This window comes from Crocodylus porosus, unplaced genomic scaffold (assembly GCF_001723895.1).
Source record: "Crocodylus porosus isolate Cpor-Errol unplaced genomic scaffold, CroPor_comp1, whole genome shotgun sequence".
NCBI classification, from domain to species: domain Eukaryota; kingdom Metazoa; phylum Chordata; order Crocodylia; family Crocodylidae; genus Crocodylus; species Crocodylus porosus.
In genome coordinates, this window is record NW_017728920.1 from 9986810 (window position 1) to 10009894 (window position 23085).

Genomic DNA, 23085 nt, shown 5'->3' on the forward strand with positions numbered 1-23085 from the left:
GCCCGGGCGGGGCGGGGCGTCGCCATGGCTGCTGCAGGCTGTGGCGGCGGGTGGCGCCGGGGGCCACGCTGAGGCGGCGGATCATGGTCTCGCGATACACGCGGAAGCCGGTGCCCCCCGAGGTCCTGGAGACGTGAGTGAGGTGGGGCCGGGGCCGGGGCCGGCAACGCCACCGCCCTCTGGCGCGTCCTGATCTCCAGCCACGGGCTGCCCCGCCTGGCCTCTCAGCAAGGCTTGTTCCTTCGCCCTGGGGTAGCGGAGGCTCTGGGCGGCGGACTGCAGTTGCCGGCCCGGGCATAAGATGCTCCTGACTTCCGAAAAGTGTCCTGGGCTGTGTCCTGGGCCCGCCCGCCGCGTCCTACAGCCTGACACCGCGGCCCCAAAGTGTGAAGCGCTTTGGGAGCTTTCTGATTGGGCAGCACCTGGGGTGTACTGTAGACACGTGTCATCTTCAGCCAGGGCGGTTAGGATAAAGTTATGCGGATTAGCATCCCTCCCACTTGGGATAAACCAGTTGTTTAATTTACAGAGATTAGGAAGGAATTTCCTGGATGAACATATTTTTGACTCGGGAACAATCAGAGAGGTAAACTGCTGACCTCATGTCTACTGAGACATTAATCATGAAGGCCCAGCTGCGCATGTGGCTCAGACAGACCACGCATGAATGTCCAAGTAGCTCCTGTTCAGTAGAAAGTGTCCAGGGAAAAAAAGGGGAGTTGCCTAAGAAAGTACTCCAGGGATAGCCTAATGACCAGGGATCCTGTTTTTCTCTGTTTATAAAGCCCAAATTCTTTGATAAAAAAAATCCAAAATCCAGTCTGCAAGAGCCGATTTGCAAAAAGGGCGGGAAACCCCAACCCTGGTTGGAGGGGGAGGGGGAAGAGTAGGGCCTGAGCCTCTGAGGCAGCCGCAGCCGGGCTCAGGACCACACTTGGCCTTTGCCCCTGGAGCATGGAGATAAGTGGGGCTTGTGGCAGGGCTGGGGAAGATAATTGGGGGCTGAGGGAGTTGTAGGTGCTGCTGGCCCCAGGCAGCACATCGCAGTTGGGGGCAACGCCGGGGGGTGAGGGCAGGGGTGCCCCTCTGTGGGGGGCTTTGCAGGCAAGTGAAGTGGGGTGCAGTGTGGTGGTGCCCACCGTGTGCAGGCTGCACACAAGCTGTCTGTCCGGCTCCCCAGAGGAGGGGTAGAGGGAGGCTGGCATGCAGCCAGAACACAGCTCCATGGCCAGCTCTGCAGCCACGGTGGGGGATGGGGGCTTGGGCTTGGGCTTGCACACAGCGCTGCCGCTTACCTGGAGGCCCTTGATGGTGGTGATGGCCGCTGCCTACAAAACCTCCTGCTGCCACTGCAGAGCTGTGCCCAGAGCTGTGCGGCCAGCCACTGGGTGACAGCATCAGTGTGGTGGTGGCCAGGTGGCGCACACCTCATGCTGCTGCTGCTGGCTGCAGAGCTCTGGGCATGGCTCTGTGGCAGCAGCAGGTGGGGTTTGTACACAGTGGCAGTCACTGCTGGCACAGGCAGCCCCACAGGTAAGCAGCAGCAGCCGCCACCGCTGCCACCAGCCCGTAGAGTGAAAGAGGAGCTGGAGTGACTGGGGCACAGGGGGTGGCTGGTTCCTGGGCACCAAGGCTTAAGTAACCCAGTTGTGGGCCATCTTCACTCTACTCAGCAGCCACGATGGTGGTGATGGCAGCCATAACACGGTGGCATTGGCAGCTGTGACGTCCTGGGGCATCAGTGGGGGGCAAATGCCAGCATGGGGGCAGAGTAGGGCTGGGCCCGGATATGCTCTGTATCTTGGCTCATGGTCCCTTCCTCTTGCCCCACTGGGCAGGCCTCAGGCAGCCCCAGTGGGGCAAGGAGCCAGGCTTGGGGCCTGCCCTCAGGGGTTGTGGTGCTGCAGGGGCCCCCCAGCCCTGGGGACACTGAACTGGGAAGGACGGGTTGCATAGCCTGGGGTGGGGGTGTCTGGTGCACCCATCCCTGGGGTCTCAGACCTTGCCACAGGGGCTGCTGGATGGAAAGCATGTGTGTATGCACTGTGTGTGACCCAGATGTCTGGGTTCTGTGAGCGTGTGTCTGTGTTTCTGTGTCTTGGATACCTGGGTCCTATGTATGCATTTGCCTGTGTGTGTGTCCAGGATGCCTGCATTGTGTGTGTATATGTGTGTCTGGAAGCCTGGATGATGTATAGAGAGAGGTGTGTGTGTGTATGTGTGTGTGTGCACGTGCGCCTCAAACCTGGGTGTTGTCTGCATGTGTGTCCGAGAGGCCTGGACTCCATGTATGCGTCCTGGATGCCCGGGGTATGTGTGTCCCGAATGCCCGGGGTGTGTGTGTGTGTCCCAGGGGTCTGGGTTCTGAGCACATGTCCCAGACACCTGGGGGTGTTGTATGTCCCAGTATCTGTGTCACAAATGCCTGGGTTCTGTGTGCGTGCCCTGCTCTTACCCACAGCATCTGCCCAGCAAACCCCTGCCCTCCAGTTCCCAGAGCTCTGTGGCCCCACAGGCTGCACCTGGCAGGAGTCAGAGGCCATTCTGGGTCCAGGCCACCAGGTGGGGACGATCTGGGCCCCAGCCAGGCTGCAGCCTCCCCTCCCCAGTGCTGGGAGCTGCTCTATGCCTCTGGGCACCCCAGGCTGAGCTAAACACCAGGCTTGCGGGAAGTGGGAGTGGGGCACTTGCAATTTGCAATTTTTAATCAGATAAAACCAGGATCCCTGCTAATGACACACTTAATTTTAGTCTAAGCTACTGGCTAACTCTTGAGTTCTCAGCCAGACATAGGCAGCAACAAAATGCTAAGGTGAGGGAACCACTAAAACAGATCCTCGGGCAGGAAAAGCATGGAAGATGAGGGGTGAGTCTGTAGCGACAGCTGGTTAACTTATACTGAGTGCCCTTGCAAATGTACTGACAAAAGGTACCTGTTGTGCATAGATTTGTGCGGTCATTTGTGCATCCATTTTGTGCTCGGCTCAATCACCTTAACTGTAGCGCTGTTACCCTTGACCAGTGGTTCTCAGTTTTATTAGACTCAAGGCACTTCTCATTAGATTCAAAGCACACCTTGGAAAATGCCAGCACTTAGCATTGCTGGCCCAATCCCAGCACATGGGGCAAGTTGTGGGTGGGGGAGGAGAGGAGCAGTACTGGCTTCCAAGGCCTGATCCTGGCATCTGGGGCTCTGTCTGGCCTGTGGACCAACTTTGGACCACTCTTCTGGCCAGTGGGGCAAAAAGGTTGAGAACCACTGTCCTAAATCATTTGGTAGTAGTCACTGTTGGAGAGAACATTTACTCCAGCATCCAATCTGTTAGGGAAATCTCTTATGATTATGTAGCAGCATTACAGGGATACCACCTCAGGAATTAAATGTAAAAACAAAGATATTTTAATAACTTTCAGCTTGGATAGTACTAAGGAATTTGGCACTATACTTTCACAAATTAATGTCATAGGCAAACCAAGGCTGCAGTCTTGCATTGTTTAATTTTAGGTTGAACCCTGCACCGCTGCAGAGTGTACTGAAGCAATAGCACTCCTTTCAGGAGCAATGCTTAAATTTATATTTTCACTGATAACTTCCATTTTCTCCACCTTTTGAGTTCAGATGTGCACAAACCATGGTTGATTTAAAAGTCATGAGATTTTACAAAATAATCAGATTATGTACTTTATATTTGCTTTATTGTTTTGCCTTTTGGTACTGTCATTACATTTTCAAACTTTCCCACAGCCATGAGGGCTGGAAAGCGTATCTGAAAAAACAAAAAACAACAAATAACAGTTGCTTGCTATGGCTCAAGTTTAAGGTTTGGTTGATAATAAAAATTGGTAAAAGAGTACTGGTAGATTGTTAGTATAGTGACATTAATGTGGGGACATAAAGCAGGTCCAGCTATGTATGCATACAGTATTTTTCTTGAAAGCTAGTAGAATCCTTTTATGCCCTAGAAGGAGTTCCGAGTTGTGGGGTTTATTGTCACAACTGATGTCACACTATGCTTTTTTATCTTGTTTTAGACGGAGACTTACAAAAAATGCCTTAGCACAGCATCGCCTGCCAGAACTACTAGATGACATTTATCCAGCTATCCCAAGCACTGAAGGTTATGAAGAAGCTTCAAGGTATCTGAAATAGCACTTTGTTTTTTGTCTTAAGAGAATAAGATAAACAGACATCTTTTGATTCTGTCCTCAGATATCAAAATGATAAAATTATGTCTATAAAATATCTGTAAAAAATTATGCTTGCAATTACATCATCAACAATATAACTACATTACTAATGCTTGATTTTCAAAGATAGTACCATAGGCCTCAGTCCAGTAGGATAGTTTGTTCAGACTTTTGCATCTGCATAGATGCTCTTGAAAATGGGATGCAGGAGAGCCACAGGGGTCTGGATGGATGGAACTGCTTCCTAGATTGAAGCCATAGTGAAGTTGGAGACAATTTCATCCCAACGTTTTCATCCTTTTCCAGCAGCTTAACCCAGGCTTGGCTGGGATGGTCCAGAAAGGGATGGTCCTGCTTTGAGCTGGGGATTGGATCCCCTAATGACCTCCTGAGGTCCTTTCCAGCCTTGCTTCTTTATGATTTCCTACTATTTCTTACCAGGACATTGACTGTGTTCTTTACTAGTGGGTTCATTTTGGCTGAATGATGTGGTACATTTCTCAAAACCTAGTAGATATGCATAGGAGCACATCCATTTTGGAATAATATTCAATATGGATAATACATCTGTTTTGTCATTGGCTTGTAAATGTTGTAGATTGAGTATTTTATATTATAAAGAGTTAGGGACAGTAATTTTTGAGAGGTAACAAAATTGAACTAGTATTTATCTACATAATCAAAGGTAGAAAGGTAGTAAAGTAACTTGGACTTTGAATTTTAAGAGCTCAATCCTGCAGCCTTTATGTACCACTGAAGCCAAGCCAAGTACTTTTTAACTTTTGTAAATTTACGTCAGGGTCTGGGCTAGATGGGCGTATGTGCACTGTGGTGATTGCCCAAATGCCTGCAAATTAAATATTTATCGCACAGAAAGGGCTTCTGAGAACTAAGCTGTGATACATATTCCTTTTTTGTACACAAAGTAAAAAGTACTTCACCTACTTGTGAATGTCTCTAATTTATTTATCCACCTATAAGCATTTTTCCCCTCCCCCCTGCATAATCGGCATTTTAGTGAGCCTGAACTCTTGAAGGATTCAGATTGTCCAGCTACTACATCAGCTGACAATGGAAACTCATGGTCTGCTAGCCAGAGTTACGCAGGCACCTCCACTGAAGGCAGCTCAGTCTTCTCCTGGGGCTATGATGTGAGTAGAACACAGTCCTCCATATTAAATACAGGAAAGATAATGGAAACATTGTGTTGAGTTAAATTAGCATAGTGAGTACATTTTGCAAGCTTTCAAAGTTAAAGTGAGAGCCCTACATAATGCTATAGTATTAGTCATGGGAGAAGAAAAGCTCTTTCTCTTAACTCTCCCTCTGACCCTTCCTTACTGTTTGCTCAGAATATATCTAGGAATAATAGATTCAGTATTATTAGGTTAAAGCTTTCAAAACATAAGTAAGTCATCACTTGCTGGCTCTTGATTATCTATTGGTTTCATAAAGTTTTGGTAACCTTTTATATTGCTCATAGAGGTTTTTTGGTTTTGCATTCGTTGGGTTTTTTTTAATCCTTGCTACTGTTGTGGTCCTGATTAGTATTTTCCTGTATCATCAAAAGATTAGAAGGATCATATTTGTTATGTTTCTAACTGTTTTTCCTGAATTGCCATGTCTCAAAGGCCACGCAGTTTTCTTTTGCTATTATTTAGTTAAAACAAACATTTCAAAACCTTTGTTGTTAAAGCAGCCAACGGAGACTGTGCTGGTCCAAATTTTGTATGTACTATTGTATCAGCACTTACATCAGTCTGCACTGTCTCCAGTGGAAAGATGATCTTATGTGTCCGTATGTCAGAGAGGTCCCTATTGTTTAGGTCAATTCTGCTAAAGTTTAAACAAATGCTTTTTTTTTTTCTCCCAGTTTGAGTTGCTTTACAAAAAATACCTCAAATCTTGTTTGTTAACCTTTTCTGGATAATGTTTTTTTTTCAAGGAATTTGACAAAGCTGCCACACTACAAGTCCAGCAGATGTTCAGACAGATTGATGAACTTTTATATGAACAGAAAGCAAGTATGCATGTTGAGGATCTGCAGGAAGAGTGCCAACAGTGGACATCTAGCTTTCCTCATCTCAGGTATTTTATTGCTGGATTAATGTTGGCAATATTACAGAACTATAAAAGAGCTGAATTTCTAGTGGTAAAAAAGTTTTTATTTTAAACATCATTAGAACTGTTACAAATATATGTAATGGTAACTATGTAGGAAGATAAAGTATGTGGTCTGTCTAATTCAATAACTAATTTCGCCATTATTAATAAACAGCCCATCCAGTGCTATAGAGCTCATAATTATTTGGAGTACTGTTGTTATATTCATCTGGCTTGCACCTTAAAATAATGTTTGAAAAAGATGCAAGGCATGGTAATTAGTGGTAGATGTCTATTTTTTGATATTTTACTTGAAAAAGACTAAAATTTCCTCTCTGCAGATAAATAGCTCATTAGTTTACGAAGGTTATTTGGAGATTTACATCTTTTGCTTACATTTTTAGCTCTTGTACTTTGACAGATTTGCTAATATTGGAAACATTTAATATTCAACAACAATAAAACCAAAAATTCTCTTAATGCAAACTACATGTACATTTTATCAGTAAAGTAGAACATCTTTCAGATGAGAAGTTTGTCAAAGAGATCTATGAATATGAGAACAAGCAAGCACACTTATTTTCTGTAGTCTTGGTGTCCACATGGATTCCTAGTAATATGTTCAGTGTCAAAATTTCTGTTTATGAATCGGGCTAACTTCAACCATTACTCTCAGCATTTTCTGACTTTTTTTTTTAATGTTCTTTTTAATATCGTAGGATACTGGGAAAGCAGGTAGTAATCCCTACAGATGAAGGGTATGGATGGTATTCAAGTTCACTTTCTGGCAACTTAGGTTCCTTAGACATAAGTCAAGCTCCAGAAAAAGATTTTAGTGAGTAAGTATCATTAATTCTCCTTCAACGTGCAAATATATGAAGACTATACTATCCAAGGATTGCAAAGATCAACTTGTTTCTTAATTTATGAGCTGCATATGAAGTCAAACATCAACATTGTTTTGGGGAGAGTATAGTCTGTTAGTTAAAAGAAGTATTATATTACATTCAAGAAGGTGTAAGGCCTTTCAACTAGGCCTATCGTTGTGGTACGGTAGGCTAATAAACAAATGTACTGACTTTCAGTGTTAGCTTATTGAGGATTTGTATATACAGCAGCTGTTTTTGTTGCCAATTTATATTATAGTCTTATGAATATTTCTAAGTTGGTTTAAAGATACAAAGCACTATTTTAGCGTAGTGTTTATTTAAACTTGTTTTTATAACTTCTTCTTTGAGCACTTTAGTAAGTATTAAAATACAAAAATCTAAGAAGTTCATAGCCACAATACACAGGATAATTGTCGTCCTCGATGCTTGTCCTATGGCAACCCAAGCAAAAGTTTCCATGCCTTGTAATCCACTTCGAAGAAAAATCTGAGTGCTCCTGTTATAAACAGAATAGCATGTTCCTTTTATTTTCTGATTTTTGACAAAAATTTTCTGTGTTCAGGTTTAGTGTTTTTGGCAAGAAGGTACCTCTTTCTGTTACTCCTATTCATAAAGGCATTGACTTTTCAAAATCGCCTGTCCTGTGTTCCATGGAGAGTGAAGAAAGTGAAGATGGGGTGATTGTCTCTGAAGGAATAATGGAAGAATATTTAGCATTTGACTGCAAAGATGCGTAAGTATTAAATATTAAAATATAAAGATACAAGTAATACTAGTGGTCTGGAATTTCTGCTTCTTAATGATAAGACATATTGTATTTGTTCTTGACATTGAAAGATCATCCATGTGATAGAACACTTGTTTCAGAAATCTTAGATCTGTAGAGAAATTTTAAGTCATCTGATGGAGAAGAGCTAGGAAATGATGTATATCTAACCAAACCCTTGAATTAGTATTTTTGCTATGCTGTGTTTTTCCTTCAAATTTTTGTATCTTCTTTTTATAATTCTTTATGCTATTTCTTCTGTGTTTATTCCACAATAACCAAAGGCTGTTCCTGTTGCATAATGGTCTGTAATCAGTAAATTTATCTACAGGGTGCTTTTCTGCCTATCAAGTTGAAGTTTATTGTTATTTGTTAAGCAACAGTGTGCTTGGTTCCATTTCTGCATTTTGGTGTCCAGACTGTTGTTACTTATATGGTATTATGCCTTTCCACTTCCTCAGCAGCAATTAGGAGTTATTATGGACTTGGTATTTATAAAATAAATAATAATAATTCCCATTTGCTTCCAGCAAAAGGAGGACATAAAAGTTTTTGGTAAGACCTGCCACTTTATGCGACTTGCCCAGTGCAAGCGCATAGCTTTCTTCTTAATAAATAAGCATGAACTTCTGATTGTCAGTTAGTTTTGAGTTAATTTGAAAAAAATCAAAGAGCCACTTACTTTTACGGATTGTGAGTTTCATACTGATACATGGCATGTATCAGTTTCCAGAAGAGACTTGGGGGTCGTGATTGACCACAAGATGAATATGAGCCACCAATGCAATGCCGCAGCTGGCAAAGCAAATAAAATCCTGGCTTGCATCTACCGATGCATCTCAAGCAAGACCCAAGATGTCATCCTCCTGCTTTACTCAGCCTTGATGAAGCCACAGCTGGAGTACTACATCCAATTCTGGGCTCCATACTTTATGAAGGACGTGGAGAAGTAGGAAATATGCCAGCAGTGAACAATTAACCAGCGAAGAATTTCTGAGGCACTTTTAATCCCTTTTAAAAATATACTTCCTTTAGTGCTGGCCTTTTTTTGTTTTCAAAGTTTGTAGCTTTCTGATATTAAGTACTGAATCAAGTAGCAGATACTGATGCTGTAAAAATAGCTCCAGTCTCTGCTTTTTATTGTCATGTCATTTGAAATCTCTCTTGGCAGCTATAGTATGCTCTTGCATGGAGTAAATGTCTCCCATGCTTCAGAGCTCAGTAGACTGATCCTGTAGAAGATGTCATAGATGGGGGCCCTAGCTACTGATGAACTAGCAATTGTTTATTTCTCATTATTTGAAATTAAATTATTTTTTCCTAAGTTTTTAATGGCTGTTAGATCAATAGGCTGGAAGTTGTAATACAAAGCTGTAGTTAGTATCCCCTCTGTCTCTAAACATGGCGCTGTTAGATGGTTTCTAGTTGTGAGGTAAATAAAGATTACTATCTCACCAGAAGTGCCTAGTTTATAAATATAAATATTTGTTTCTTACATTGAATTCCTCATTTGTGAATCTCAGATAATTTTGTAAAAGAAAGTAACTATCATTATACTCATAAATTGAGACAGCGCATGGAGAGGTAAAATGATTTGTAAAGTAAGTTAGTAACAGTCTCTGGAGTAGACTGCCATTCCGTTGCCATATCCAGCATAGTTTGCTGCCTATGAGATTGGATTCAGTGGGATAGCTAATATTTGTTAAGTGTGCTGTCAGCCCTCAACAAACTAATATTGTATGAGAAATATGACATGTTGACTTCAGAGGAAATAGTCAGAGACACACATTTATAACTAACATCATAACCAGTGATTAAACGCAGTAAATAATTGCAACAAAAAGTGGGGAACAGAGAAAGCAATTAATCTAAGTCTAGGTATAAATCTTTCTTCCTCTCTTTACAGGGAGGAAGAACTGCATGAAAGGAAAATGGGACTCCCATTTGATGGACAGAAATTAGGTTTTCCTCCTGTCTCTCCGTATCACTGCATGAAAGATGCTGTGCTCATATATGTGTTTGATGATGTATGGAGTGAAGTCCTGGGCTATATGGAAGAGTTAGTCTGCAGGCACTGGGAAGGAGCAGTCACTGTTAAGGGTCAGTTTTGAACTTAAATTTGAAAAAGATACAACTCTGTGGAGCTTTTAAAAAAAATCGAATACTGTGTGAATTGCTTAACTAATAAGCATTATCTTTCTAGAATCTGATATATGCCTAAATACAATATTGGTACTGTACAGTTTATTCAAAGTGGATTTTAATTCCGTAAAAGTATCAGTGCTTACAGTCTGTAGTGATTTGGATTCTTTTCTCTTGTTGTTTTTCCCAGATGATGAAAGAAATATTATAACCATTGAAACAATAAAAACAGATTCTCAGAGCCCTTTTAGGCAGTTTGAACCTATGCCATTGGTATTACCTCGAATGCCACAAGCTAAAATACCTGCCATCACCTCAAATCTGGTAAGCTCTACTGGCCTATTAGTTGGCTTCAGATTGAGATGAGATGAGATGTCACTGCTCAGCAGGCAGGATTAGTGTTTCCAGAGGAGAATTTTTGCCTTGAATCTTTAAAATTAGGAGCTGCCTTTGTGTGATCATTTCTAAAACTTTAGATCTGTTATTTCTCAGTCATTTTTTTTTATTCCTATTTTTCTGTTTAAGTCTTCTTGTTCTGTCATGTTATTTATAGTGGACCAAAACGTAGTGCTTTTTAGAAACCAGTAATGGTTTCTATTGCTTGAGCTGAATTGTGAGATCCTGATTAGTGTGGATGAAAGGCTTCCTAGACATGCTTTCCCAGCTATTTCCAGGGATCAGCTGGAGATCAGAACCTATACTATTAAATTCTAAATAACTTTCCCTTTATAAATATTTGTCTTTTTTCTTAGCACAGCTTTTGGGCCTGCACGCTCTACTATAAGATTAGATGACTTTAAAATGCTGAGACCAAAATATTACTTTCATTTAACTAATTTTTAACTCAACTCTTTCCTCTTTATTTCTTTCTCCTCACTTTTCCTGTATAATCCTTTACCACTTCCTCATGTTTACCTTACTGTATGTATGTGTAGTGTCCACAAGCCAGATGTGGCCGCCAAATCAACAAGAGGAGAAAAACACCTCAAGTATGTATGCTGGAGAAATTAAAGTTGTGTTGTTCACGCTATTGGTATTCCTATGGTGGGTGGAATTTGAAACTTTTCTAGGTCAGCCTCAGAGGACTTTCCAGTTTTTATCTTTACATTATATATGTGTTCAGACATATTGTAAAGTGGGATCATGATGCTGATTCCCCTACAGCAATTACTTAGTTATTTATGGACCCTGTCACAAGATTGTTTTACACAAATGGAAGCCTCAATTGTGAAGTTTTACATATAGCATGTAGCACGGCAGTAGATATTTTGCATAAAAATGTATACAAAGTATTTTCCAGGTGAATCTTAATGTATTCCTAAAAATAATACACTGTGTGGTATGATATACATGTATAACAATATAACTCTTTCTTTGAAAGGACTTGACTTCTGTTTTCCAAAAGCAAAAATGTATGCTTCTTTATCATGTCAAAAAGTAAATTTTAGCTTTTTTTTTTCTGACTTGCAGACAAATTTCTCTCAAGGATCAAGTGGTAGCTCTCAGCACAATCTAAATGGTTTGATGATGATACATGGGATCCACTTACAGCAAAGAAATCTGCCTTTAATGGACAAAATATTGTAAGACTAGTAGCTTTTTGTCTTTGTAGAAGTGTAGAAAACCAAAGGTCTCGAATGGTAAAGAAGAAAAGTAGTGGAGATCTTCTGCACTTTTGAATGCTGATTCAGAAAGCTGTTTAAACATGTGCATAAGTGTGTAAGGTGATGTGAAAATTCATTGAAGTTGATCATGTGCTTAAGTTAGGCACTTGCTTATGTACATTGCTTAATCAGTACCCAGGTCTGTTTAATTTACTATAATTTCTTAGGAGGAGAAAAAAAGATGAAGTATTGATGGTATTTTTAATGTTGTGATTGGATGTTCATATAAAAACTGTTTGGCTAGATAGAGAACTTTGCGGGGAGGGAACATGCTATAGCATTTTCTTCTCTTCTTGCAGTTCTACCACTGTACCACTAGCAAGCATCTTTCATTTCTTGTATCTCTGTCTAAGAATGGCCTATCTTGCCAAACAGTGAGAATTATGTGGTAGATCTGTGATGTGCAATAGATGAAAGGAGAGCACTAAACATCCATTTCTGACCTAAACATGGTTTTAACTTGGTCTACAGAGGAAAAAATTAGTGGCATGTGTGTATCTATCTCTTTCTCTCTCTCTACCAGCCTACCTACTTTAGCTACCTAATCCCAAGGTGTTAAGAACTTTTTGTTTATTATTACAATTAGTTTGTCACTTCAAGAGCTGGTGTCTACATCACAGCTGATGCTAACTGGCATCCTCACTGTCATTCACCAGAGAGGTCAAGGTATGAATGAGCCTGAATGTGAAAACTAAATTGTCTTTCATCCCTGGAGATGAATCTTTTAAGTCTGAACTAACACAAGCCAGGAGGGTGAGAAACTGACTGCTGTCTGTGTTGTTTCTGTATGTAGCCTGTGAATAATAACAATAATGCTTATATTTCTAGGGTCTTCAGTCTGAACATTTCAGGATTATTAAGAATAACGTCCAGTTTCTTTCTTACCTTATACCTTTGTAGCATAGGCAGTAGCCTATTATTCAGTGTTACAAAAGGTTTACCAGCTGCATTGATATATTATGTTATCGTTGTATGTGATGTAGTGTGTCATAATGATCACATTTATATATATTTCATTTTGATTCTATGATTCTGTTAGAGATATGGATGACAAACCACTCCTGAGGCCAGGCTCCAGTTCCCTTCTCTCAGCCAGAAGTCGACCAAATCACCCTCTACAGCTCAGTACATCATCTCTATCATATTCTGCTCATTCCACTAGAAGGCGAAACCCACCACCACGCACTCTGCATCCTATCAGCACTAACCATTCTCGCTCTGGAACACCAAGGTCCATAGACAGTGTCATCAAAGGAACACGATTGTATGTTTAAAAAGAGTTTCTTGTCTTGAAATTATCAGGTTTTTTAAACCAAGTCTGTGTAAAAATGGAACAAAAAAGGGTGAATGGAGAGAAAGCATATGATTCTTTCTAATCCAAGCATAGTCCCCTGAGAGAGCTGAAATGACTCATTTTGTTAAAATTGACCAAATATTTTTACTGTGCAACAACCCATGCTTTTATAAACTGCCTGAGCCAGTGTCGCTCAAGCAGCATGCTGAGGTGCCTTGAGATCCTTTCTAGGGTGCTGTGAGGTGCCGCACAATGTTAGCGCTGTTTGGTATGCAAACACAATTTACCCAAGAACAACCTGGAGATTTCAATAGGAATCCATGATGTTAAAACCATTTTGATCTGTTGTGGTCCGGGTTCTTTGCAACAGAAGAATTACTCTGTTATTTTTTTGTAGTGAAAAAACAAGTGAAAAGTGAAAGCTGGCATTTTCTGAGGGCCTCAAGCTTGTCAAGGGATGGCTTGAATCTAAAAAGGTTGAGAACCACTGGTGTAAGCAATTGTGCAGTTCTGTTTAAGGGAAACTACATCTCTCCATGCTGTCTAACAACTGAAGAGCAGACTTCATTTCATTATTGTCTATCTCAGATTGTACATTTTCACAAGGAACTCCCCCAGTGACAGCCAGTTCCTGTGGATATCCTGTTGATGCCATGCCCCATCAGTATAGATGTTGATGCACACCGTGTTGTGTTTGATGTTCAGTGATCCTTTTTCAGAGCTTATTTTAAAGACAGATTTAATAATGTCTGGTCTCCTTTTTGTACTTAACTATCTCTTCCTACAGTTGACCCAGACTAAATTGTAGAGAACTTGCTAATGTTAGAGACCCCCCTCTAAATCTGACTGAAGCGAATGGAAAGGCTCTTCTTGACCCTTATGACCTTTGGATTATGTCCAGAATTGTAATGTTTTCCTATAATCTGGCTACATCCAAATGAGGCTTTTATACTTTTCCAGCCAGCACTTGGAAGTGCAGATAGATTACACCCTTCCCTGGTGTGTAAGCATCTAGTGCTGGATATACAAATGCCTTGTTCTGAGAAGCCACGGAAAAATACCAAAAATCTCTAGTTGATCTCTGATGTTTTTGCGTCCTGTGACGCACCAAAATGTTATAGTCTGAGAGCATTACTAGTAAATTTGGAAGAGTCACTGAAGTTCACAAACACTAAAAATCTTCAGTTTGCGAAAGTGAATCAAAGCATTTTGTGTTGAACAACCCCCAGAGCCAGCCTAGTGGCAGTGTTTTGTATGTATTTCTGACAGTAATGTGACCTTTTAACTTTGAAGCACCTTTAAGAATAGTTTTATTTTTTCAAGAATTGATCCAGTCTGTCTTCAGTAAATCCTTTTTTGAAATGTTGTTCTCATTGTAGATTATCTTTCTGTATTCAATTTTTGATAATATTTCTCTTTACTGTCCTTAATTTTGTATTTCTTAAAATACTCCTTTTATTCTTGGCATATGTACTAAATGCATGTAGTGGGTTCCTAGGACAGGCTTTTTTAATGTGTTGGTTATGCTTTCAAATTCTTTTAATGCATCATTCCAGAATGACCTTTTGACCATCCTATAGCCATATGTATGTAATAACATCTCAAACACTTGTCTCACAAGCATGGCCTGCTCATGTAGAAGGCAGCTATAAATTGTAGTGCAGCATTTTTAAAGTAGAATTCTTATAACTTGTTCTTATAATTCTATTTTTGATTAATATATTCTAGTTGGAAAAACTTTTTGAACTTTTAAGTCATCACATATTTCTTCTATAGGGAGATTTTTAGACACCTTCCAGATAAGCTGCAGATTTCTAATGCCAAATTTTGTATCTGTATTTTATGCCTTTTACCAAATTTTGAATGTGTGGGTTTGGGGGGCGGGATTTCTGTGTTGAAGAAGAATGCATTCTGGAAAAATGCAGCTGGCCAGTGAAACTTTGCACCTAATTAAGATGCCACATGCCAGGCAAGAACCAGTAGTGCAGCTGGACAATTAATGACAAATTATTAACAAAGTGCAGGTAGTCTTACACATTACAAGTAAATATGTAAGGTGTCTCAAAAAGATGTATTTATTTGTTTTGCTTAGTTGTTTGCTACTATAACAAGTGTCTGTATTTCAGGGATGAACATTTTAAACATCTATAGTAGTGTACATTTTAAGTTGTTCCTCTTGCTTTCTAAGGAAACAGGTATCAGCACTCTCAATCAATATACCTCTGTATTACTGATGACTAATTTGTGTACATGATTTTTGGGATACCTTATGTGTTACAACAGAATAGTTTAAAGTACTTCCCTTTTTGCTTTCTTGTCAAACTTAGATTGGGTGTCGTCTTTGCAATAGTTGTTAATTAATCATAATTCATACTGAAAGGAGGGCATGAAATGCTATGCCCAGTCTTGTTTCAGATGTTACTGATCCCAACAAATGTTTTAGAGAAATACTGAACTCAAGCTAAAGAACTTTTTAATTCTTCTCTTCCACTCTTTCTGTGAAGTTCTGAAACTGAAATTATGACATCACAAATAATAATATAAATTAGGAAGAGAAGTTGAGCTCTGAGGAATAAAATCTTTTGCTAAAATACACATTTTAGTAGCATCTCTGTAAAGTTTAAAAAATATATATTTTGTAATAAAGGCTGTAATATATAGGCCCCCTCAAAAAAGAACATTAGCTCCAATTTGGCCCTCTCAAGACACTTTTCATTAGTTTAGCATCATTAATTTGGTGTTTGTCACCCCTTCTGGGGCTTGCTGGGCAAAGTGACAGAGCTGCTATTCAGAAATGGTCAGTGTAAATAGGCCAGTTGCATATGACTCAAAGAGGGAAGACATAATGACATCCTGATGTGCTCTGGGCAGAAAGTTTGGTAGCAGGGTGACTTTTACCAAGAAAGCCAGGATTCTAGGGATGAAAGAGGGAGGGAGTTCAGCAGTACGTATTTGCAATGTATTTTTATCTACCTCTGGTTAGATGAGCTGCTGCATTCTGAACCAATTGCAGCTTCTATAAATCTTCCATTTCCAGCCCTAACCAGAGAGCATAAAGTAGCAGTTCATCCTTGAGGTAACAAAGACAGATCTATAAGATGCTTCTGGCTCCTGCTCTAGTTTCGTTATTTGGGCACAGTGTGGTTGGCAAGTTGCATACTTCCCACACGATCAGTGGAGAGAAGTATCAACTTTTTCGATGGACAGTGGGTTATATACAATATATAGCCAATATATTTACTTATTTGCAATGAATCTGAATAGTTTTTCATCCATTTAGCTACTTACTTCTTTTAGACACCGAAGTAGCTAGATGACGTCATTTGCTTAAGGTGCAAACAATACGCATACCTGTACGTCACCAATATATTGCTGGCATTGGAGCCTAGCTTATACCATGTCATGTTCTGTCTTTGTAATTGAACATAGATATTGAAGTGATTCTGTAGATTGAATATTGAAGGGATTCTGTAGAAAGGGGTGTGGGGGAGATTTTGGTGAGTACAAACAGTTCTTCGCAGTTCTATGACAGCCTCGTCCTTGACTCTTGATTCCTTCATAGGGGGAATAGCAATATTTTTGCAATCATCTGCATTGAAGGAAATAAATAAATGCAGCACAATTAATGTTTTGCCACTTTTCAAGGTATGGGATCATTCTTCAATATCTCAGTATCTTACCTAGGTCTGTAACCTGTTTGGGAAGATTCTAAAGTACAGCTAGTAGGTAATTATCATACAATCATAGAAAATTAGGGTTGGAAGGGACCTCAGGAGGTCATCTAATAAGTCCAGCCCCCTGCTCAAGGCAGGATCATCCCCAACTAGATCATTCCAGCCAGGGCTTTGTCAAGCCAGGCCTTAAAAACCTCCAAGGATGGAGATTCCTCCACCTCTCTAGGTGAGATTCCTCCACCTCCTAGTGAGAGTTTTTCCTAATATCTAATTAGGGCTGTTGGAGCTGGGCTACTATTACTTTTCCCATGACCTTGTTTAGGATTGTGGTAACCTGAGTCTTTGTTTGGTTATTGATATTACTGGTGATGTATTGACCAGATTATACTATCTTAGAGTCTCTAGAGGGTTCTCCTAGATGGACACATTTACAACATGCACAAAAATCAATGTTAAGACCACTAACAAGGCAACACTGACTACTAGCTAAGTTTTATAAAAATATCTTTTCCAGTTTAGTCCACTGTGGATCTTTATGTCTTTATGCCTAAGTCTCCTGTACCCAGTATAGCCTGACATCTCGCATTACAATTCAGCGTATGTTATCACAAGTTTTATAATTTCATTTGCTTGTATCAGTTCTGTAATCTCTGGCATTAATATATATTTTTTGTTTCTACTGGTCGGTTCTAGTCCTACTGCATGTGACAAGCTGTCGTCACCCTCCTCTGTGCCACTGAGCCGAAATAATGTTCTGCCACCTATTAGTACTACTGATGTAGTGGAGCACCTGAGCACTGTGGGATCCCAAAAGCAAATGGTAATATCCCAATTTGTATGTCAGATGAAAATGTTTTGTTTTATTTTTTGGAAACAACACAAAATGTTGATTTTGTCTTACTTGGCAAGCCCAAGAATCCTTTGTTGGATTTTGTTTCTGATTTTATATTGTTATATTGCCAGATTTATCGTGTTGACAAACATTCAGCATAATTATTATTATAATCAAGATGATAAATGTTAATAAATACTGCAATAGTAAAAATAAACTCTATGAATTTTGACCTGCACTGTGTCAGAGTTGAGTCTTTTAGGATCCAGTGACAGTGCAACTATTTTGTATTTTCTGTTAAGTAGCTCACAGATGATTAGGCTCTGTTTCCTTTTGATTAGACTTTTTATTTTCCTTTTCACTATCCAGCTGTAATAACTAATCTGACTGTTAATTTTCTTTTACTTTGCAGAAATCCCAAGGGACTTCCAGTCGTGCTCATAGCGCAGTAATAAATGAAGTTAACCAGCAGCCACAAGAGAGACTTTCCTTACCTGATAATTTCTCAAGGCCCAACACAACACATACATTTTGGGTAAAGTGGCAAATGTAACCAAATGGTGTCCACATCCAGAAAGATTGTTTGGTAGATTTCTGCTTTGACAGTTAGCACTGATAAACAGTTAAAGGAGAACTGGATGGCCCAAGTGAATGGTGACAGGAAAAGAGTCTGTAGTCCTTGCATTATCAATTTGGATCTTCCCAGCTTGGTAGAAAAAAATGGCTCCTGTGAAATGAGAATCTGGACTCAGTTGAGTTTCTTACAGGTTTGGTGTCCTCACCATGAGAGTCCCCATGCTGGCTTCCAGTTGCAAGTGTACTCAGCCAGAGAAACTGTACTCTGCTCCTAGAAATATTTCTTCCACAGCAGGTTTGAGGTATACATTTACAGAGAAAGTAGTACTGTCCCTGCTTGTGTTCATTCAGAACTTATATATAGATACACTTTGACCTATAGCTAAATAAAATTTCAGTCTTCAGAGCTGTCAGTGGGCACTTTTTATGAACCTTATGTTTGGAGGAAAAAAAGTGGTTTACACTGTTTTAGACTTAGACTTCTTGGCCCATCTACTTAACCTTCTGAATAGCTGTAGGATAAGTCTCAGAATTTTCTTGAGCGACTACACTTTTTGTTTTAATAGTTTCAGATCAATTTTGTTATTCGATGCAGCTTTATATAGCTTTTTCATTTACTGGGAGATGGTCTGTTTGACGTGTTGTCCCATCTTTTATATATATGAAAATACAACTTTCACTAGTTTTGAATTATGCATCAAAGGTAATGTCTAGTTTCCAGTTATGGCTTGAGCTTTGTTGAATGACTAGCTGTGAAAACACCTTCCTAAGTCTATTTTGAAATGTCTCTACCTTCAGAAATTCTAAGACTGATGATATGGGCTTGTGAGGCTTCTAAGCAATGTAGGTAGGGGTAGACTAGGAATAGGCAGTGACCTCTCTCCCATTTAAAGACACTGATTTATTCCAAAGTATAAATCTTTTTTCCTCTTTGACCACTTCAGCATAAGTTGTGAACCTAGTGTTCTCCAGCATCAGGAAAAAAAACGTTGGTTTTAATTTAATTTTTGGTGTCTTTGTGACTAAACGATTTGTTAAAAACCTGTTATACAAATGACTAATATATAATTAATAATAACAAATATATTTTATCCTGCAGCCAGATCTGCAATACCAACGTTCTTGCACTATTATTGATTATACTAATCAACTCCGGACCACCAAAGGATCAGCAGGCCCAGGTACGTGCATAGCATCAGTTCATTTTTAGTGAAAACACAGGGACCATTTGAGAGGCAATTTTTTTTTTTGTGTGGGGAGGGAACTGAAAGATCTTAATTGTATATAATCAATCCCCTTTTCAACTACAAAGTTATTCTTTGTCCTAAGCTGCCTTATTATTTTGGAAATGCTGATAATACATTGCTTTTAAAAGCAAGCTATTCTTATATGCTTACTTTACACCAGAGGTGGATAATTATTTTGGGCTGAGGGCCACTTAACGAGTTTTGGCAAGCTGTTGAGGACTGCTTGGGTAGCACCACCCCTTGACAGGTGTCCCTCCCCCTGGTCACCATCTTGTGACTGGAAGTCCAGTCCCCTAACCCCTGACCTTTGTCACCAGAAGTCCCTCCCCTTGCCCCTGGAAATACTCTTTTCAGCCAGGGGTTTTGCCATCTCAGAACCAGAAAAATACCAAATTATATTCTAAAAAGCAAACATTTACAACATTCATTCATTTAAAACAATATTTTTGCCCTGGTTTACATGTGTTTGTGCAAAGTAGCTAGAGGGGACTGCACAAAGCTTAAAATGAAGTCTTACTCTTGTAGGAAGCATGGGGGGTGGGTATAGGTTTGTGGGGGGCTGTGGGTGTGTGGGAGGGTGTGGGTGTGCCTGTGGGGGTGGATAGGTATGGAAGGTAGGTGTGGGTGGGTGTGGATTTGTGGGGTGTGGGTGGATATGGGGTTTGTGGGGGAAGATGGCTGGGGTCTGTAAGGGGGTGTGAGTGTGGAGGGCTGTGTGTATGGCATTGCGATGGGGGGAACACGTGTATGGTGGAGTGTGCATGTGGGACTTGCTCTCTGAATACACACACGCACCCTTCCTCATTGCACACACATGCACACAGTTTCTCCCTCCTTCATTGCTCTCTCTTGCCCCTTCTCTCATTGTACAGATGGACACACACAATCACACACACCCTCCCACTCCTGGCCCGGGGTGCCAGTGCGGGCCCCATGCTCTTGTGGTTCAATGATGCGGCCAGGGGCCACATGGTGCTAGAGTGGTCGGCGGTGGGCAGGAAAGCAGTGAAAGCTGCAGTAGGCAAAGACTTCTGGTTGGGGGTGGGGCAGGGCCAGGCTGGCTTTCCTACTGAGTCCTGCCAGCTTCCCCTGGGTCCTACTGTGTCCCTGGCTCCTGTCATCTTTGACAGGCAGCCAGGAGCAGATAAATATACATTTTCTAAATTGTTTTAGAGGCCGAATGGGCTGGCAGGCTGGATGAAGCCCACTGGCAGTATTTTGCCCGCTCCTGCTTTACACTAACACTCTCCCCACCAAAGACCAATTCTCAGGATGTCCAAGACCTTTAATTGGAGACCTACTTAAATTGTGACTTTGTGATTTTTGCAGAAACTGCAAAACAGCAGTCTCTGCAAAAAATGGCATTGGCCACAAGTTTCCAGGAAATCAGCTGGGGAAAAAAAATATAATGCTGGGTCTGGGAGCCAACAGTCCTCGCTGCAGGAGGGGAAGGTGCAGGAGGGGGTGGTATGAAGGGCAGTGATCAAGACTGTGGCTGCCACCTCATGCCTTTGCCAATCAGCGCTGAGAACAGGGCTGCACGAAGGGCAGCCAGCAGTCAGGATGGCAGCCATCCCTCCTCCCTGTGGGACCTCTCACCAGTCAGTGCTGAAGAGCAGGGCAGACATGGAACACCCACAAAATTGGCTGTGCACTGCAAGCAGATCACAAAAATTGCTTCCTCTTGCTGCAAGTTAGGTATGGCCCTACCTATAATTTTTTTCCTTTATTTACCTCTAAGGTTTATTACAGCATAACTTTCATCTTTAGGTCCTAAGAAACAATAACAAAACAGTGTCAACAGAGAATGTTCATACTATTATTTCACTGCTAGAAAGTTTTTCAAAGGATGTAGTGCATTACAGTGTTGCATATAAAAACCTCGTGTTTTCAAATTGCAACTAAAACTTTCTGGTAACAAACTTTAGTTTTTTAAATTAGTACTCTAACATTAAGATAAGCAGATGTGTGCATTATTTTGATTCTACCTGGACCTGGAATAGCTGTGGTTAAAGTTCTACTTAATCTTTATTAGGTTTGCATCTACAAGGTTCTGTGAGAACTCATAGCCGAGGTGGATCTATTACAAGAAGCAGACAGGGACTTTGATGTGCTCTGAAGAAGGATTCTTCCATCTCCAGTGACCATGTCCAGAATGTCATGAATAAGTGCTGAATCTCAGCAATGTCAAAGTTGTTTACAGAAGAACTTACAAAACATCTTTCTTTATGAAGTCTTATTTTGTATAATATTTAGAAGAAAAAAAAACCAAAGTACCTGCCAAAGATTACAGGAGTGTAGCTAATTTCAATTTTCCACCAGCAAACCAAGTTAGTGGATGCAAATGCTTGTATTCTCAAAGGCTGTCAGCTATTCTGCCAAACCGTTGTTGAATAATTATTGCCTCGGGACTCTTTGGGCACATCCACATTTGGTTCCCTGGGGACAACTAGCAGTGGCGCACCTTGTGCTGCAGTGAGTTGCCAGATTGCCCTTGGTTGAGTAGGGGAGGATAGCCCCAGCAGCCTCACCTGGGGTCCTGGGGACCAATCAGGGCTGCAGCTGCAGCAGTTCTACCACATGGAGCCTGGCTGGCTGGAGCGCAGCTCTGGGCAGCCTAGCTCCGCTTTTCAGTAACAAGTGCTGCCTGAGCGCGCGCTGTACCACTTTCGTGGGGTTTTTATGACCCCTAGATATCCAGGGGTCAAAAAAACCTGTAGGAGAAAAATCCAGCTCAGCACACATTTGGGTAGTGCGTCCTTGCAGCGCAGAAACACTGGACTGTGCAATATGTGGCACTGCCAGCATGTTTGTGGCACCACATACTGCAGGACCACGCTCATCTGGGCATGCCCTTTGGGTCCATTGTTACAACAGTGGGACTACAGGAGCAGCTGTCTACTCACTAACTTAAGTAAAAGTTATTGTACTCTCCCAGTAATATATTTATTTTTATAGCAGTCATTCAGATTTTAAAAAAGTAAGATGCCTGACAGTGTTGCTGTATCAAATATATTAGAAAATAATATATTCATTGCATGTACTGTACTACTCCCTGTTCAACTTTGTTATTCAAGTAATTTTGACAAACTTCCTGAGATAGGTACTAAAGGTTGAGTTATACATTAAGGAACAAAATCAAAGGTAAAAAGAAAATGTTATATTTCTAAAGTGGCAGGCTTAACTGTAGTGTATTACCTTCCTTTTCTGTATTATCCATTAAAACCTTTCCACCAATGACAAAGGAGAAACTTTTCAAGGGGCATAAGCAGTCTTTTACACCAAGTAATTCCAGGCAGTACTCAAAGTAAAAGAAACTCTTCTTTGTTTAAAGTGAAATATTTTATGATGTAATGTCAGAGGATACATCTGTCGGTCTTAACTTTTTTAACAATTAGTGTCTGTTTCAGTATGCAGGACTTGTTCAGCTTTGCAGTTCACTGCTAGACAGTTTACAGCTATAAGAGATCTACATACTGGGATGTATTCAGTTGTAGTGAACAGCGTGGTTTAAATTAGTCTTACTTCAGTATGAAACTTGCATTTCATGTGTAACTTAAACAGCATTATAAATTTAAAGTAGAGATTAGCTCCAGGACTTACTTGTACCGATAAGTGTCAGGCTACAGATAAGAGACAAGGTCAGTCTTTTATTATATTTTTGGACAACAAATTATCCGGCTACCATGTGAAGATAGTTGCTGCTTTG

General features: G+C 40.8%; 1 protein-coding gene across 1 annotated transcript; it reads left to right on the forward strand.

Annotated features, from left to right (window-relative positions):
• The first annotated feature begins 14 nt into the window (after positions 1-14).
• Positions 15-21716, forward strand: FAM149B1 (family with sequence similarity 149 member B1). Its single transcript, XM_019538578.1, has 14 exons — positions 15-133; positions 4033-4137; positions 5207-5339; positions 6134-6276; positions 7011-7130; positions 7744-7914; positions 9854-10041; positions 10280-10413; positions 11560-11672; positions 12793-13017; positions 17415-17541; positions 17966-18088; positions 19229-19310; positions 21412-21716. The coding sequence occupies exons 1-14, from the start codon at positions 84-86 to the stop codon at positions 21483-21485; spliced, it is 1788 nt and encodes a 595-aa protein (XP_019394123.1). The 5' UTR covers positions 15-83; the 3' UTR covers positions 21486-21716.
• The last annotated feature ends 1369 nt before the right edge of the window (positions 21717-23085 follow it).